The sequence below is a fragment of the Marmota marmota genome, unplaced genomic scaffold (genome assembly GCF_001458135.2).
Source record: "Marmota marmota marmota unplaced genomic scaffold, marMar, whole genome shotgun sequence".
NCBI lineage: Eukaryota > Metazoa > Chordata > Mammalia > Rodentia > Sciuridae > Marmota > Marmota marmota.
In genome coordinates this window covers 32,773,430-32,791,740 of record NW_026000037.1, presented here as the reverse complement: position 1 = coordinate 32,791,740, position 18,311 = coordinate 32,773,430, and the positions used below count along the sequence as shown (strand labels likewise).

Here is an 18,311-nt window from a genome sequence, read left to right as displayed (position 1 = left end):
CCTACCTTGCAGGAGTGATTGGAAGCTCTGTTCAGCCGTGGGCCACTGGGCCTTTTCTGCCGGTGTTCACCGTTCCGCCTACCTGGCAGGCGCGGGGGGTGGGGGGCGGCTCTGCCCCTCAGCAGGCCGCTGGGCCTGCTCTGTGGATGGTCACAGTTCTGTCTACCTTCATACATTTTTTTTTTAATTTTCGTCCTTGTAAACTGATGAAATACTGTTATTTATGATAGACACAAATTTTGGGAGAAAAGATTCATAGGTCAAACTGTCATTGATACTAAACATCACAAAACAGCATTCTCTGAATCTTAGAATATGTCAAAATGAAATGTTGACATTAATATTTCCTTGCTGGTTACAGTCTAACACATCTGTTGAGTGTGGTTCTGGTAAGGTGAGCTGGCTGTAGAAAGTCTGATTTGCACCATCCCCACAGATACCCTCAACATACACAGGACATGGGCTCTTAAATCCCACGCATGCCAGGAGTGAGGAAGGCATCAGACCTCCTGTCTGGAATGCCACGGTAAGTTCAATGTCTCAGTTCATATGAAGCATTTATTTACACATTTGTTCAAATTATCATTTTCTAGGACAGGATGAAGTTCTGCTCTAATCTCCCTGAATTGCCTACCTTCGCATAACATGAAATCATCAGCCTGCACTTTGTGTGAAGTATAGAATTATAAAAATTATAAGAGAAATAGTCAATATCTGCACCAAGTTTGGATTCTGTTCACAGCATCTACAGAGATCCAGAAAAGCCAATAAGAACTAGGCTGAAGAAGCTCCCATTGTCTGCAAAGCTGACTTTAGGTGTCACAAGGGGAGGTTGCAGGATGTGGGATGAAAACACCTGCAGGAAAACAGCAGGACATCAATAATAAATGCTAACTTTTAAAACAGGACTTCTTTTGAGTTCTGACAAGGGCATTGCATCTTTTTCTTTAGTGGTTTCACAGAGGAAAGGCTCAGGATGTGATTAGAGAATTAAAATGGTCATGGACCACTTCTCCATGGTAGCAGCCTTCTGACACCAGAAGCAAACATCAATTTACCTGACTTATAGTCACTTGTGGCTGATTGAAAATACATGTTTTGGAGAGCGTTAGTCATTATGGCTTGTCCAATGTTAGAAGTGGAAAAGGAGGACGTTTTTGTATCTTTTGTACACACACACACACACACAAGATCAGACTTAATGTACAGGATATGTTTAAAACATAGTCCATATTCACATGTTGAAAGCAGGCCTGCCTCCACCTATTACTGTTCCTTATTGATGTACATGTCTATTTCTTTTACTTCTATGACAATCTGAAAGTCCTCAAACTGGAAATTTCAAATACAATATTTTGAATTATCATCAGAATTTGAATAACCATGTAGGGTATACCAAAACTCTGGTCCATAGTATGTAAAAAGATAGCACCTACTTCCAGGGCAAGAGCTAGTAATGGGATTTACATGCCATGTAACTAAAAACAAAACATTAATTTTTGTCTAATATTTTCAATTCTTTGAAATCCACTGATACAGAATGAATGGACATTGGAGGGCCTATTATACATGTAAGTCACCATCTCAATTTTATATTCCAACTAATGTCTATATAAAAAGGTCTCTTCCCATATGAAAATAAATTCTTGAACCATGGGGAAACCAACTTGTTATTTTGGATCATTTTTACCCCTTACCTAATACAGTCCCATTTCTGGACCTCATTTTCTTTCATTGCTCCAAAGTTAATCTGATTTTAATATCTCATAAGACCTGGATCATTTCCTCCATGGATAACAGGCTTTTAAAAGACACAGGCTTAACCTGTTACCCAGGTGCACTTTGCCCCAACATTTTCTGTCTCTCACAGTGACCTGTATTTTATTATTGAACCAAAGCTGGCTATGTGGTACTCTATTACCAACACATTTGCTCCAGGAGCCCTTAAATAACAGAAACTGCCTGGGAACTACTAATGCAAAGGAACCAGGAAGCTTTGAGGCCAAGATAAAGAAGCTTAAGGTTGACTATTAATTTTGGCTAATATTAAATCATGACATAGCTCACATGTAAGGATCACAGTTCACTTATAAACCATAAAGAAGTTTAAAGAAAGAAGATTTACAAGATATTTTTAAGCACATTAGTGCATATTGTGGAAGTATTTCAGGCCCTAGCAATGATAGACCCATGGCCTAGTATATAAATTCAAATAAAGTTATTCTCAGACTAACACTGATCCACTGACAAAGTTGGAGCATGTCTCTACTCAAAGCTACATTGCACTGTTGTGCATATATATTTTGCTTAAATTAACAGTGTGACAATAAGGTTATACTGTCATACATTAGCTTTAATGAATTATTTAAAAATACTTTCCTCTTAATAATTTTGCTATTCATAAACATGACTTTTTGCAGAAAGTTTAGGCCTGATAACTTGTATCTGCAATGTGAGTGAAATTTTTTTCTTTGCGTCTCAATATAATTGACACATTTTACAAAAGTACTATAGTTATTCAAAAACATTATTTTCTTTTTTTGACAGAAACCTTAAATAATTTGTGTGTCTGTTGGGTAATTACTTAAATATTCCAGCAACTCTGTGACACTATGTAAGTGAGAGTAATGAGCTCATGTCCATTGATGTATGAAGAGTACCATAATACAAATTACCAAAAAGATAAATATAATCCAATCTCGACTTGTTAATGCACTTTCCTTGAAGTGTGTGAGTTATTTCTGCCTTTCCTAGACACATGCGTGGATTGATTTCTCAAATTTTAAACTAATACTTGGGATAATGGTTTCCTAGTGTCATCTTGATTATAATTTCCTCCATAACACTAAGGAAAAAAGAGTAAAAGAAAGGAAAGAAATAAATTTTGGAAAGAAGAAAGGGAAGATGAAAAAAAAAAAAAAAACGAAAGGAAAGGAGAATCAAGAAATGAAGAAAGGGAGAAACCAGTGGTTGAATGGCAATAATAAGCTGAGCAGTGGTTGAATGGCAAAAATAAGCTGGGCACTAAGAGAGGTTCTTTTTATATATCATTTAAACTAAACTCAATTAAGTACATATCATAGGGGGGAAATCAAATAGCCATATATTAAGTTAGGTTGCTGATAATTGAAAAAATCCAGTGTCAAACCTGCCTTGGTTGAATTCTCAAATTACTTCCAAATACACTATTTTTTTTCTCCTCAATTTTCTTTTTCTTTCTTTTTTAAAAAAATACCTTTATTTTATTATTTATTTTTAATGTGGTGCTGAGGATTGAATGAACTCAGTGCCTCGCACATTCTAGGTGAGCATTCTACTGCTGAGCCACAACTCCAGCCCCTCAATTTTCTTAACCATAAAATAAAGTTTAAAACTTTCTGTCATCAGAGTTATTCATTCCATGTATCAAGAGTCTAAAGGGTATTCTGCATCGCTTGGAAATACATGACATTTGAGGAAGGTGTTGGAGCCACTGACAGATCACCCTAAGCAAAACCATCTCATTGATAAAGCTCTACTTATGCATTTAGAGCTCCACCTAATCTATGTGGAGCATCATTCTTTAATAAAAATAATTGAAAATATTATTGATAAAATAAGAAAATTAATGTAAAGATTGGGAGATAAAACAATTCTTTCAGAATATGAGAATAATAAGATTGAATGAAATAATCCATTCTGATAATTTAATATTTACCTAATAAATACCTCAAAAGAGAAAGCACAGCAGAGAAACATATCAATATAAACAAACAAACAAAAATGGAGAAAAATTACATAGTTGAAAAAAATACTACTTTTTTTTTTTCCAATACTGAAAATTGAACACAGGAGAGCTCTACCACTGTCCTTCATCCTCAGATCATTTTATATTTTATTTTGAAACAGGACCTCACTAAGTTGCAGAAGCTGGCCTTGAATCTGTGATCTTCCTGCCTCATCCTCCTGAGTAAGAGGGATCATAGGTGTGTGTCACCTATACCATCAGAGAGTCATAATTCTTTTTTTAAGAGTCATAATTCTTGAAATTAAGTGCTAAGAATAGATTTAAAAATTTTGTTAACTACATACATTATCTTGATGACAAAATCTCAAAATAAATCCAAAATAGCCAATGATTTTGAGAGAAAAAAAATTCAGAGTAACCATTAGTGTATAAAAATGGAACAGTTATGACTGAAACATGCAAGTCTATCTTCTAAATGCAAAGGAATTTAACAACCAACTAAATTATTGATCAAGTATGTGGGCATACTGAAGATATTTTCTGACCTATGAGGTCTCAGGTTTTCTAAACACATTAAAGGAGCCTGTCACAGAGTAGAAGGTATTTAAATGAGAAGTAAAAGCCATGGATTCAGAAGACAGCAAATACAGCTGAAAAGCAGTGAAAGGAAATCACAGGGTAACAACCCTGGAAAGTAACCAATCCAGATTGGAATAAGGATTGAAAAACATTAGAAGATCTTCAAGGGAAAAAAAGAGCAGAACATGGAAGACTAGTCTGGGAAGATGAAAGCATTTGATGACATAAAGACCTAGAAAACATGAAAAAATAAAATAAAACTCTGTTGGGGAGGAAATTTGTACAAGAATGTTATAATCAAAAAATGAACCAAGCTAAAAGATGATATGATTTTAAGTGAATGGTGGAGCATTGCAGTTGAAAGTAGGAATATCATTCCTTGTTATACACCCATAAATTACAACTTTGGACTTACAGATATATTAATCCCATATTTCTTGGACAAAGATTCTCTCATATTTGTATGTTCCAAGTAAAGTTGATTATTGTTTTTGTTCACAATTTGATCCAAAATATGGAAAAAATCTTAGATGTGGGTTTAAATTAGAATAACATTATTAATATGACTCTCACATGTGAAATATAGGAGCATCTTTTTCACCATGATCAGGGAATTACTTTTGAGAGTCACAGGGGTTATGATATTGTAAGAACAGAGAAGGAAGTCTAACAGCACTTCAAGTAAACAACTTTACATGAATATGCCATTATCAATTTTTTTAAAAAAATAACTTTTTGAATGCACCTACTAAAGAATTATGATTATAGAGTTAAATGAAGTAGTATAAATTTTTATGATAGAGAAGTATGATAGAAAAGACAGAGGGGAGACAGTAAGACCAGCTGTTCTGACCATGTGTATTTGAGGAGGAGTAGAGAGGAGGCGTGGTAGAATTGAGTCCAGTTCATTCCTATTACATCAGAAATATGAATTAATGTCTAAGACTGATAAATTATGATATTATAGCATTAAAGAAAAGAAAGACGCTGACAGACACAAACCACCCTGCACCCTAGATAGTATAGATATGGAGCCAACCGCTAGGAGAGCTAAAAGTAGAAACCGAAGTGGTGGCTCCTCAGAGCAAAACTGGGACTAGGCTGGAAAACATTGCTTTTTACCATATACTTCTGAATCTTTAAGTAGATTGTCTACTTTACAATATACTGATTAAAAATTGAACTAGTATGACATTAATTTCAGTTTCTACTAATGTCATGGGTTTTGTTCATATTAAGATGAATAAAACCACTTTCCAAATATACAATCTTATTTCTTTTGATATTTGGAAATGGTATTCATAGATAAAAAAGTTGTTATCTTTTCTAAAAACTATATTTTTGAGTATGTCAATTTTTTGAAGTCAGTGCTATTATTTGAATGATTACTTGCTTTGGGAACTGAAGTAATAATTTGCTAGTGTTAGCCAAACTGACTTATGTAGAAGATGTGTACAAGCACACCTACTATCCTAAAGTGTACCCTTGTGCCTATAATCTCCAAATTAAACTGATTCAAGTTGTGTTTCCAGTGAGATGGTCAATGTAGTAAAATGATACATATACAAATGTTGTCATCCCCTTGGCAAACATAAATGCACTCAGGGAGCTTTCCAGAGACTGTCACTGCAGTGGCAGGATGATTGCCACACCCACCTGATCTATTAAGGTCCCACTCCCCAGTGACCTATCTCCTCCAGCCACACCATCCCTGTCTAAAGTTATCAACCAGTTAATCCATATCAGTGAGGTTACAACTATCATAATCTATTCTTTTTCACATCTGAACCTTCTTGCATTTTCTTACACGTGAACTTTTGGGGGATACCTCATATCGAAACCATAACATGGTCATGGTGGGTGAAACTCAAGCAGCCATTTTGGATCATTAAGTGATCCAAAATGGATAGGAAAGCAGAGAAATAAGGGAACACAAACCTAAGTCTACACAACTTCAGGAGGCAGAGATTATCTGTTTTAGTCAGTTTTTTTTTTCTTTCTGCTGTGACTAAAGGACCTGACTAGCACAATTGTAGAAATGTTTGAGGGTTCATGGTTTCAGATGTCTTAATCCATAGAAGCCTGGCTCCATTTCTCTGGTCAAGGTTGAACATCATGGCAGGGGAGTGTGGCAGAGGGAAGCAGCTCACATCATGGTGATCAGGAAGCAGAGAGAGAGAGATACCACTGGCCAGATACAAATATATATCCAAAGCCATATCCTGATTCCCACCTCCTCTAGCCACACCCCAGCACTTCAGTTACCACTCAACTAATTCCTATCAAGGGATAAATTCACTGATTGAGTTAAGATTCTTAAAACCCAATCATTTTTCCTGTGAACCTACATGTGAGCTTTTGGGGGACACCTCACATCTGAATTATAACATAACTAATATTTTTTTTTTCACTCTAGACTTCTGGCAAATGAATAATATTTGGGATATTTATTGCAAACAAAGCTAGACTTAGTAACATCTTCCTTTCCCTATGTAGGACAGTATTTATGATTGTAATGTGTAGAAACTTCAGTATGTAAGGCATGAAGAAACATGGAATGGTTTCACACTCTCTTTCCTTGTAGAGGAAACATGGCTTTACTGCCCCCAATACACACACACACACACACACACACAATGATTTCTTTCCATTTACCAATCAGAGATATCTGCTGGATCTCCACCACCACCTCCACCATCCTTTTTTTGGTATTACAATGTATACTTGCCATTAGTCTTACTAAAGAATTTAGAAAACATGACACTATTGAGGGACAGTTTTCTGATCTAGATTCTGGCAACTGCAATCCCAAATTGGCCAAGTCTCCATAAGTCCAAAAACTAGGTTTTGAAGAAAGGGTTTGTGACTTAATTTAAATTGTGTGATATCAGGGCATTTTTTTTATATAATGTTCTTTGTGGACATGAGTCTGATGGGTTTTATTAAGTACAGCCATTCCTGCCCCCCACATGGGTAATCAGTGAAGCCTGGCTGAATTCAAAGCTCAATTCTCTCAAATTCTTGGTACTACTGTATAAAAGAGCACACACTTAGATTTTTTTTTTCCTGGTAGTGGGGATTAAACCCAGGGGCACTTTACCAAGTCCCTAGCCCTTTTTAATATTTATTTTAAGACAGGGTCTGGCTAAGTTGTGTAGGGCCTTGCTAAATTGCTGAGGCTGGTCTTGAACTTAAAATTCTGCCTCAGCCTCCTGAGATGCTGGGATCACAGGCATGAGACACTGGCAATACTTGGCTCACTTTGATCGTAAATAGACACTGCTCAGGAGAAGTGCACATTGCCAAGAAATACATGAAAAAATGTTCACCATCTTTAGCCATTAGGGAAATGCAACTGAAAACTACATTGGGATTCCATCTCACTTCAGTTAGAATGCCCATTATCAAAATAACAATAGCAACACGTGTTGCAAGGATGTAGTGGAAAGGAACCCTCAAACACTCTCCGTGGGTGTGTAAAATAGCATAGCCATTATGGTAAACAGTATGGAGGTCCTGAAAAAACTAAAAATAGAACTTCCATATCATGTAGCTATGCCATTCCTGTGTATTTATTCAAAGAAAATGAAGTTAGTATACAAAAGAAGCACCACCATACCCACATTTATTGCAGCACTATTCTCAATAGTCAAGATGGAATCAGCCTACAGATAAATGAGTCAATAGATATACGGATAAGGAAAATTGTATATATATATACATACACAATGGAGTATTATTCGGCCATTAGAAGAATGAAATCCTGTCATTTGCAGGAAAATATATGAAACTATAGGTCATCTTGCTATGCAAAGTAAGTCAGACATAGAAAGACATGTATTATATATTTTCTCTCAGTTATGGAACCCCCGACAAAATAGACCTGAAAGTATAACAAGGACTAGGAAGGGATCAGGGGAGTGGGGACAGAGGATGGACAATATCAGTGTGTGATATATACATATATGGAAATGTCACAGTGAAACCCACTAATCTATACACTTATTGCTTGTTAATAAAAGAAAAAGAGGAATACAGTTATGGACCTGCAGGAAGCATAACTGCAGGGCCCAAACTGGGAAGCATAGTTTCCTATCTTTGGCAATGGAGGCCTTTTATCCAGATCTGAAAGATAAGGCAGTTTAAAAAAATATGACTCAGATTCTTTAGCCAAATGCACTGCAGATCAATTTTAAAGGAAAAGGAACTCTTATACACTCTTGGTGAAAATGAAAATTAGTATAGCAGCTGACCCTACAGTAATGTAAATAACTTTGTGAGTCGTTTTGCTTGGGGGAATTTAACCATTTAAACATTAATCATCAATTTATTTCATGTGATTTTTCTTTACTGATTTTTTTCTAAATCTCTGCTTTAAACAATAATAGCAATAATAAATAGGACTAAATTACTAAATTTGACTGGCCAGATCCTTTTAAAAATTGGGTCAGTGCCTTTTACTCAATTGAAAAAAAAAATCTCAGTGAAAGCCTTGAGAAAAGTTCATAGTTAAATTTGAAACAAGTCCAAGAAGTGACTACATTTGCATAACTTGATCTGTATTTGGAAAAAAAATTCCACAGAAGACAACAATGGAAGCTTATCAAATCAGAATTTCACATAGATTTTCCATAGCCCTACTAATGAATACTGACTCATTGGTCAGCTATGGTGAAAATTTAATGGAACTCTGAGATAGGAAATGAATGCATTAGAGTGTGTTCAGCGGTTCCATTGCATCAGTATGAAGACTGCATTAAGCATCTAGTTCCTCTGCTGCTTTCTGAGACCAATTCTAGGGAACTGTCAAGGGTTATTAATTCTTTAGCATTTTGATTGGAGCTAGACCCTATCACTGAATTAAAAACCCTTTTATTTTGCCATAGTCATGAAAAAATTAGAATTTATGTAAAATTGGGATTGTTTGTGCTGCTAATCTAGTTTTATTTCAAGATGGCAGGTAATCTACAACTGAATCCTTCTGAAGGAAAATAAAAATCTACAGGATAAAGTCTAAGGTAGAATTGAAGATACTAGTACATTACACTAGTATATTATTGTATGAAGTCGATGTGTAGTGAGACAAATGTGCTCTCAGTATTTCCATTTAACAGATGGGAAAGCTGAGGCTCAGAAAGTTCATAAATTGTTTAAAGTCAGTATGCATAATAGAATAATTGTCAAGGTCTAAATTCTAACTACTTCTAATGCCAGGGACCATGATTTTTATTTTTATGTTTTTATAGTGAAAAGGATGATTTGGTACAGATATTTTTCTCTACCTTGGATATATTTACAAAATTATCTCATTATTTCAGTTTACATTGAGCTCTTGGCCCTTTAGTAGACTGTAGTCATATTTTTATGACAATAGTTTGCCTCGGACTTTCTTCCTAGAACTTATTTTAGACTCTGATTTGGGTGATTAAATAATATTGTTCAAATCAGGACACTTCTGAGGCTACTATTATTAGGTATGCTAGGGACACCAGGACTACACTGGGATGTACTGGCACATGGGACTTTGCAGTCATTTGACCAGGCCACCCACTAGGATACTTCTATTCTGCTTCTGGTACAGAATTCCTATCTGCTGAGTTCAAAACTAGGAATTGTTTTCAATGATCCCATGAGGCCATCTTTATTTTCTCAGGGTTCCTTTTCTAGACAGCTATTTTTTCCTCTGTTATAGAACAGAAAATTTAATAAGCAACCTAAGAAGAATAAATTATCCTAATGTTCCTTTAGAGCAGATTGGCTGTGGACATGGAGGCACATTCACTTATCACAGTAACAATACAAGTATAAAACTTCTGTACCTTTAATAAGTCCTTTTTCTTGCAGAGTTTTCAGGGAAGGTCTTCGGGTAATAAACTTCTTTAATCGGCTTTTAACTCTGTTTTTGTCGCTTGTATCAGAAGCACTATGATGTAGTCTGAACACTGGAGATTAAAAACAAAGTCAGAGGCTCTCAGTAAATTTCTCCTTTATGATTATTACTTTATGCAAATATGAATAGAAAACAGTAGTTACAGAACAACTACCTGAATTAATAGCTCAGGCCCTTCTCTGTATATAGAGCATATGAGTAAAATTCGACCACATGAAAGTATTAGTATGACTTCAACATCAGGGTGCAATCAGAATATGGGTAGCTCCAATTATACACAATTAATTTTCACTTTCATTCCTTTATATATAGCATAATAACTTTTATCTAAATAATTTTATATCTGTTTAAACACAAAATTATGGTCAGTTAGATTAAAACCCATTATCTAAATTGGGAGGGAATGATTTAGCAATGCTAATTGCAATTAATTCTGATTATATACTATCTCTGAGTAATGCAGGTATTTTTGAAGGCTCTGTTTGTCCAAATAATTTTGTCAATCTTCTATTTTATGTTAATACAAACTGATTTTCTTTATTTTGGAAGCTGATATTTGTTACTTTCATTATTGATGCTCCGTTACCACAAAATTTAGGTGAAAACTGGACACATATTTCCCTCAAACATTTCTATGTCTTCATCAGTTCCCTATTCTCAGCCTTATTTTCAAATTCATAAGTGTGTCAAATTCATTCCTGAACAAATACTTGCTGAATGTCTTAATAATGATCATCAGGTTCCATGCTACAGGCTGTGAATTAAATGAGGAATATAACACATAAGATCTGTATTTTCATTAAGCATAGATTCTTTACACATTCAAGGTGTCTTATCATTAGTTACTGATTATAATTTGTTGTATCTCTAAGGTAAAATAGATCCTAACTGGGTTTCTAATTTCTTAACCCACTTGTTCAACAAATTCACATTTTGGGACACTTTATTAGGTATTGTTTTTAAAAAATTCAGTTCTCCTTTACAAAAATCTGCCTCAGACTGTTAGAAGTCTTCCAATATTGGTCAATTGTGGGTATTTTGCAACTCCTTCCTCCAGCTTGGATCACAAAGCAGTTGTAAATTTGAGTTAGCAAGATGGGCAGTTAAGATGAAGTATAAAGCTAGAAAGGGGAGAAGGAGGAAAAGTCATACCTGCATGTTGACTGGGAGAAGGGTGGAGTTTTAATGGTAAATTAGATTCAGAGTTTTGGATAAGACATGGGACTAGGTGCTATGCTATACTGAATCAAGACAACGCAAGAACCAACATACTTTGTATTATCTTAACTAGAATTTCTTGACTATTGATATTTTAGGCCAAGTAGTTCTTTTTGCAGGATGCTATCTCAGGCAGACTGTGTAGAATGTTGAACAGCCTCCCTGGTATCGATCCAACAAGATACCAGTTGCACCCGCCTCAGCTGAAACAATCAAAAATGTCTGTAGACATTTCTAAATGTGCCCTGGGAGGAATGCAAAATTGTTCCATTGAGAATTGCTGCCTTAAACTGATGGGACAAGTTACAGAGTCCACTAAGTTCTCTTTTATTGGTGCTAAACCATCTATCAGCACACTGGGAGAATGCAAAGGAAGTGTGAAAAGCAAAATGAAATCCATAAGTAGCATATGTATAATACACATAATACATACCCAATCTATCACCAATCTATCATAAACTATCTGTTCATTAAATGAATTGGTAATAGGCAACTCTTACCTATTACCTATTACAAGTGAGCAAGGTGAATGGATCTACAGCTAGAAAAAAGTTAGGACTCACTGCTATAGATTAGAACTTCCCAACTAGTGTGTCTGAAGAATGGGTTATGTAGTACTCAGCACTCAGCACTCATGGTAATAAAATAGAATCACAGTGATTCTATTTTATTACCATGAGCAGTTCTGTACACTTTGACTATGAGTCTTATGTATTTCTTTCAGTGGGTTTTAAAAATATTGTTATTTTCTAAGAGGACCTTAACTTCAAACCACTGGAGAAGCACTGCATCGGACAATGCCCTCTACTATGGTAGTTACTAGTCATTTGGGGCTCTTGAGCATTTGGAATGCATCTCTATTTTTTGGTACTTGGACTGAACTGGGAGGTGATTTTTGCACCCCCTTAGTTAATTTTTGCACTGTGTGATTACAAGTTTGTTAAAGTATGTGTGGGGTCACTTGGGTGCTGTGGGAAAATGGAAGGAACACATCCTCAGTCATTTTTATTTATTTTTTTTATTTTGAGACAGGGTCTTACTAAGTTGCTTAGGTCCTTGCTGAATTGCTGAGGCTGGCCTTGAACTTGCCATCCTCCTGCCTAAGCTTCCAGAGTTACTGGGATTATAGGTGTGTACCTCCAAGCCCAGTTTTGGCATGCATCTTGTGATTTATGTTTAAATTGTAATATTTTGGATATTTTCAGCTACAAGAAGTATAGAATTAAAATGGTTTTTTTTACTCTTTAAAATAGGCTACCAGAAGATTTTACGTTACATATATGGCTCACATTATATTAATAGGCAGTGTTGCTAGATGATAGAAATGAATACAAGTTGACCTACTATGTACATATCAGTACTGAGTTTAACTGGTATGGATAAAAATGCACCTGGTCTATGTAATTACAATAAATCATATAATAGAAATATAAGGAACTAAGGAATCCTAGAGATGAATTGACCTCAGAGAAAAAGTGCCTTTAGAACCCAAGCAAGCAACTCAGCAAATTAGTGAGACCCTAAGCAACTTAATGAGACCCTGTCTCAAAATAAAAATAAAAGAGGATTTGGCTCAGTAGTAAAGCCTCCTAGGTTCCAAAAAAAAAAAAAAAAAAAAAAAGGTCAAACAAATAAACAAACAAACAAAAAACTACCCAAGAAAGCAAAAATTGCTTTTACAGGATCATGATTATTCTGGAATTAACTATTTCAAAATTGTATGATTGGAAGAACTACTCTGAGCATATTAATATACTATTCCTACATGATACCCTATCAACTTTCATTGTAGGTCTAGCCATTACAATGACTACCAGTGGTGTTATAATCTGCTGTAACAGATAACTGTAGTTAAAGTCCCTCAGGTCTGAGTTCTAGTGATGTAGAAAACAACATCCTGCAAAAAAAAGGTGTCTCAGGGTATTTCTGGTCACAAGTCCATCTTTGGAATTGTATGGAACAATCAGTCTAAGTTTTTACAGGTTACCAGAATTTTCTATTTCTGGTCTAACCTCAAGACCTTGTCATTTCCCATGACAGACTGCCAAGAAATTCTGGGTCATTTTGGAGCTAGAATAATGATCTGATGAGGAAGTACTCTGCAAATTAAAACACACACACATAGACACAGCCTAAATGCTAGATTATGAAAATAATTATGTGGTGAGTTATATCTTTTTGGAACCCCCGAGGTATTCTGTGATAGTATTCTTAATTAGAGAGATATATATGTATATTATATTGTTTTCAATACCACCATCTGGCTCCACACATGAGAAATGTCTGTAAGGTGCACTGGCTTTTCAAAAGAAATGGAAATATGTTTTTAAACGCTTTAACTTGTTTCCTTTTCACATGTCCTAAGAAACTTAGCAGTCTTGGATATGATTGTACAGCTTTTTAGCATAGTCAAATTCTTCGAAGTTTCCTGTAATGATGACTTTCCTGAAGACAGACTAGAGCATCAACTTCCATTTCCTGCTGTCATAAATAATCATCCTCAGATGACAAGTCAAATTGCCAGGACTTTGCCATCATTCATTCTGCTCATTTGTTCTAAGAAGAGTTATGCAGAAGGTAAATTCAATGTATGGCTATATATATAAGGAACAGTTTTTAATTAAATAATTTTAAAGTTCTATAAATACAAAATATAAATGTAAGAAATGCATGGTTAAAAAGCAAGGTCCATCACTGGGTCCCTGAAAACTGCAGAGAAATCTTCGAATATTGTGGTTTACAAATCTGATTTTTAACAGCCAAACTTATAAAACAGTTTATGCTTTTCTGTTGTCAAGGGAGAAAAACTTGCCAAATTGTTCATTTTAAGTAAATACAACATAACCAATTAAGGAAAGCAAAATTTAAACACATGCCTATGATAATCAGGACATAGTTTGCTTCTGATTTCACTACTGATTTTAACAGTACAGTGTTCCTTCCATTTTCCCACAGCACCCAAGTGACCCCACACATACTTTTAGAAACTTGTAATCACACAGTGCAAATAAAAGGACACTTTACTGGAAAATACACAGTGTGGTACAATAATCCATCATTTATGAAAAATAGAATTCAGCCTTTTCTTTTTCCTCAGAGATTCAACTACTTTTTGAGGGTGAAGCTTCCTGCAGTTTAAAGATTTATGTTAAGCCAATGAGTAGTTCATTTAAACTTTGTCATTTAAACTTTTTATTTGAAAACGAAAAGAGCTGTAAGAGATATGCATTTAAATTCCAAAGCATTTAATCTGATTTACATAGGAGACTAGAGGAATCACCCTTAATTGTACTTATTTTCACCTCCAGGAAGAGTTAACCTGAATTGTACTAGCTTTTCAAGTTTGCTAGAATTTACTTACTTTTTTTTATGATTTTCTTTTTTTTTTTCAATCCATGGATGATCTTTTCTTTTAAGCCCAAATAGAATATTTTTTCAAAGACTAAGAATCTTTAATAACAATATGCAATTTTAGTCTCAACACACATAGGCCAAAAGCATTAACTTTAAGCATCATTCTTAACCAGTTGAAAGATTTAATTGGTGCTAAAGCTGTTCTCACTAAGAAGGGTTAGGATCCTGGGCTTCCTAAGATGCTAGGATAGTGGGCTTTCTAAGATGATCTTCATTTAATAGCATTACATATGAGAATAGGCATCAGCCCAACACAAGCTTTATACCTGACACAGCTACTCGGGTGTTAAAACCACATCTGGAGGTCGGAATGCATATTGTAATGGTGCCTTTGAATATTTATTTTCCTATGTTAAGAATGGAAAGGGAAGCAACACAGTTGTTTGGATGAGGTACATGTACTACCATTCTATTAAGGGTATGGGAACCACGAAAGAAAACCCCCAAATCTTCCAGAATCCAACAGTTTGGATAACATGATCCACAATTGTACATCGGCCAGAACTTTTCTTGCTGGGGACCTTATTTTGAAATATTCCCTTTTCCTGCCAAACTGCTGTTCTTGCGGTATTCCCATGTTACAATTACATGTTGTTATTATTCTTTTTTTTTTTTTTTCCAATTTGGAAATTCTGGGAGAGCTAATGTTTCAGAAATTCTGCTAAAGAAAAGCAGAGTCATTACCCTTCAGAAATGCTATCCCAAACAGCCTCCTATGCTACTTGCTCTCACTTTCCTGGTGAAGATGCACATAGGGATCAACATCAGGTATATATAGAGAGTTTTGTTAGCAGCTCAGAGCCCCCAGCACTTTAATCCAGTTCCAGGAGGACACTGGGGGGAAACCAGCAGCAGTTGCTTAGTGCAATCATCTTACCGCACTGCGGTGTCTGGAACAGGAGATCCAGAAAGAAATGACAAAATAAGGTTATGTCAGGCTCTTTATCCCCAGAGATTCCAAAACACTTCTCACAAGGATTACATAACAAAGTACTGAGTTGTCTCTACTCATATTTTCCAAGGCAACCCTCTTGTATTTGGAATTACCCTGTTGTACCACTTTCTAACTTACTTAAATAAGAACACCTTATTCAAAATGGACTGCAAAGAAAAATAAAGTTTATTAAATTTCTCTTCACCCTCTTGCCTGACTTTTTCAAGGAAATGTACACTCTTGGGCAAATTCATGGGACTGTAATAAATACTGCTTTGCTTTCTCCAGCATGTAGTTTCAGAGCCCAAAAAAACTGCATGAACTCCCTCTGTTAAAGGGGACAAAAAGGATAGGCTTGGGACTAATGTACTGTTGATCATTTAATATCTCTTAATTTCATATGCTTGATGTAAACAGAAGTCATAATTCCAACCCCCAACTGGCAGCTTATGACACTAAGTTATTAAAATTTTAAGTTACTTGAAACACAAATATTATTAAATCTGGAAATAATAGAGAGAATGCAGGGCATTTTAACAGCAGTGCTTTGTTTAACCACTTGATTCCCACTTAGACATTGTAGAAATACAAAATAGATGATTATATTCATGACAGAAGGGTATGCATATGTTATATATTCAATGGTCCATATTTATGCTATTTATCAATTTGTGGAGAAATGAGAATTCATACAATGAAAATGTTTAGTTAAATTATTCAGTTTAAATAGTCAAATCTCAATCTAACCATATTTTTACACCTTTAGGGTTAATAAAAAACTGACAAACCATCATTTAGAGGTATGGAAATTCCATGGTTGTTTTTTCCAGTAATATTCGTATCCATATCTTCCAACATTTAATTAATTCATCTGTTTATGTTCAAATTCTTCACTGTTTTTTCATGTAAAGGCATAATATTTTTATTTTGTTCATAATATACCTTAAGTGTGTCTATGTTGATAATGTGTTTCTATACCATAAACCAGGGCATTGTGTTCAAATTATTACAGCATTTAGCCTAGCTTTGAGTTATATAATGCATACTTTTGGTGACGACAATGATGATGAGTTCCATGCTGTACTGTCAATATTGAACATATCGTCACAATATGTACCCTTCATTTCATTGTAAATATATCTGGTATTGTTTTATGATCCAAGGTTTAAAAAGATGTTTTCATTGCAGGTTATAGATATACTGTATTTTCAGAAAAACAAAAGGAAAGAAGAAGAAATATACCTAAATACAACCAGCACAATTATAGAGGAGGAAAAGTTTATTTGAGGGCTCATGGTTTCAGAGGTCTTAGTCCATAGAAGGCAAGCTCCAAACCCTGGGGCTTGAGGTAAAGCTGAACATCATGGCAGAGTATGTGGTATGAGGAAAGCAGCTCTCATCATGGTGACCAGGAAGCAGAGAGAGACTCTACTCTCCAGATACAGAATATATATCCTATAGCCACACCCTACCACTTCAGCAGGGATTAATTCACTGATTGGTTTAAGACTCTTGCAACACAATCATTTCTCCTCTGAACCTTCCTGCATTGTCTCACACATGAGCTTTTGGGGGACACCTCACATCCAAACCAAAACACATATAGTGACATTTTTTTTCCTCAAACAGAATCAGTAACAATGTAAAATGTAAAGATTCAGATCATTAAGACATTCTTCTATGAATTAGATCTATTATCTTGGTTTCTTATGACTTGATATAGTGTTAGTATAACTTTGTCACTTAAGAGCTACTCAAAACGTTGATAAATTTGCTAATAAAGTAAGTGGTTACTGAGCTAAGACAGTAGCCTATTTTGATAAGTAAATTATTTAAAAAAATAACACAGAGCATCAATCCAGATGAAGTGTATTATGAAGTAGAAACACCTTTTGCATGAAGAAAGACCATATATTAAATATAGGAATGGTACTCTTCTAGTGACAGAAAATAGTCCATAATGAAATACAATGGAAAGAACCTTATAGAGAATGTCAACATCTGTCTATAAACAGACGAAAAAGACTCCCAAAATAGAGTTGTGGGCATGAAAATTGCAAATTAGAAGTATCAGGATTGCAAGATTCTAGGAAAATAGCACCTGTATTATTATAAAATCAATAAGCAAACTTGGAAAATGAAATAAAATTCATTTTTGAAGCATTGTGTATTTCAGGGTTGAGCAGTATTTCAATTAGGTCATGTTTAAAATCCCCTCTCTCTGATATCTGTCTGTCTGTCTGTCTGTCTATCTATCTATCTATCTATCTATCTATCTATTTTATATTTGGTACTGGGGATTAAACTCAGGGGCACTCAACCACTGAGCCACACCCCCAGCCCTATTTTGTGTTTTATTTAGAGACAGGAGACAGGATCTCACTGAGTTGCTTAATACCTCATCATTGCTGAGTCTGGCTTTGAACTCATGATCCTCCTGTCTCAGCTTTCCAAGCTGCTGGGATTATAGATGTGAACCACTGTGCCTCATGTGTTCTTTCTCTCTCTCTCTCTCTCTCTCTCTCTCTCTCTCTCTCTCTCTCTCTCTC

General features: G+C 35.2%; 1 protein-coding gene across 4 annotated transcripts in view; it reads right to left on the bottom strand.

Annotated features, from left to right (window-relative positions):
• Arhgap15 (Rho GTPase activating protein 15) overlaps positions 1-18,311 on the bottom strand; it is a 621,152-nt gene that overhangs the window by 261,436 nt on the left and 341,405 nt on the right. For all 4 annotated transcript variants that reach the window (XM_015479148.2, XM_048812226.1, XM_048812228.1 and 1 more), the window contains exon 9: positions 10,126-10,248. In XM_015479148.2, coding sequence (XP_015334634.1) covers positions 10,126-10,248 — 123 coding nt within the window. The remainder of the gene's footprint in view (positions 1-10,125; positions 10,249-18,311) is intronic.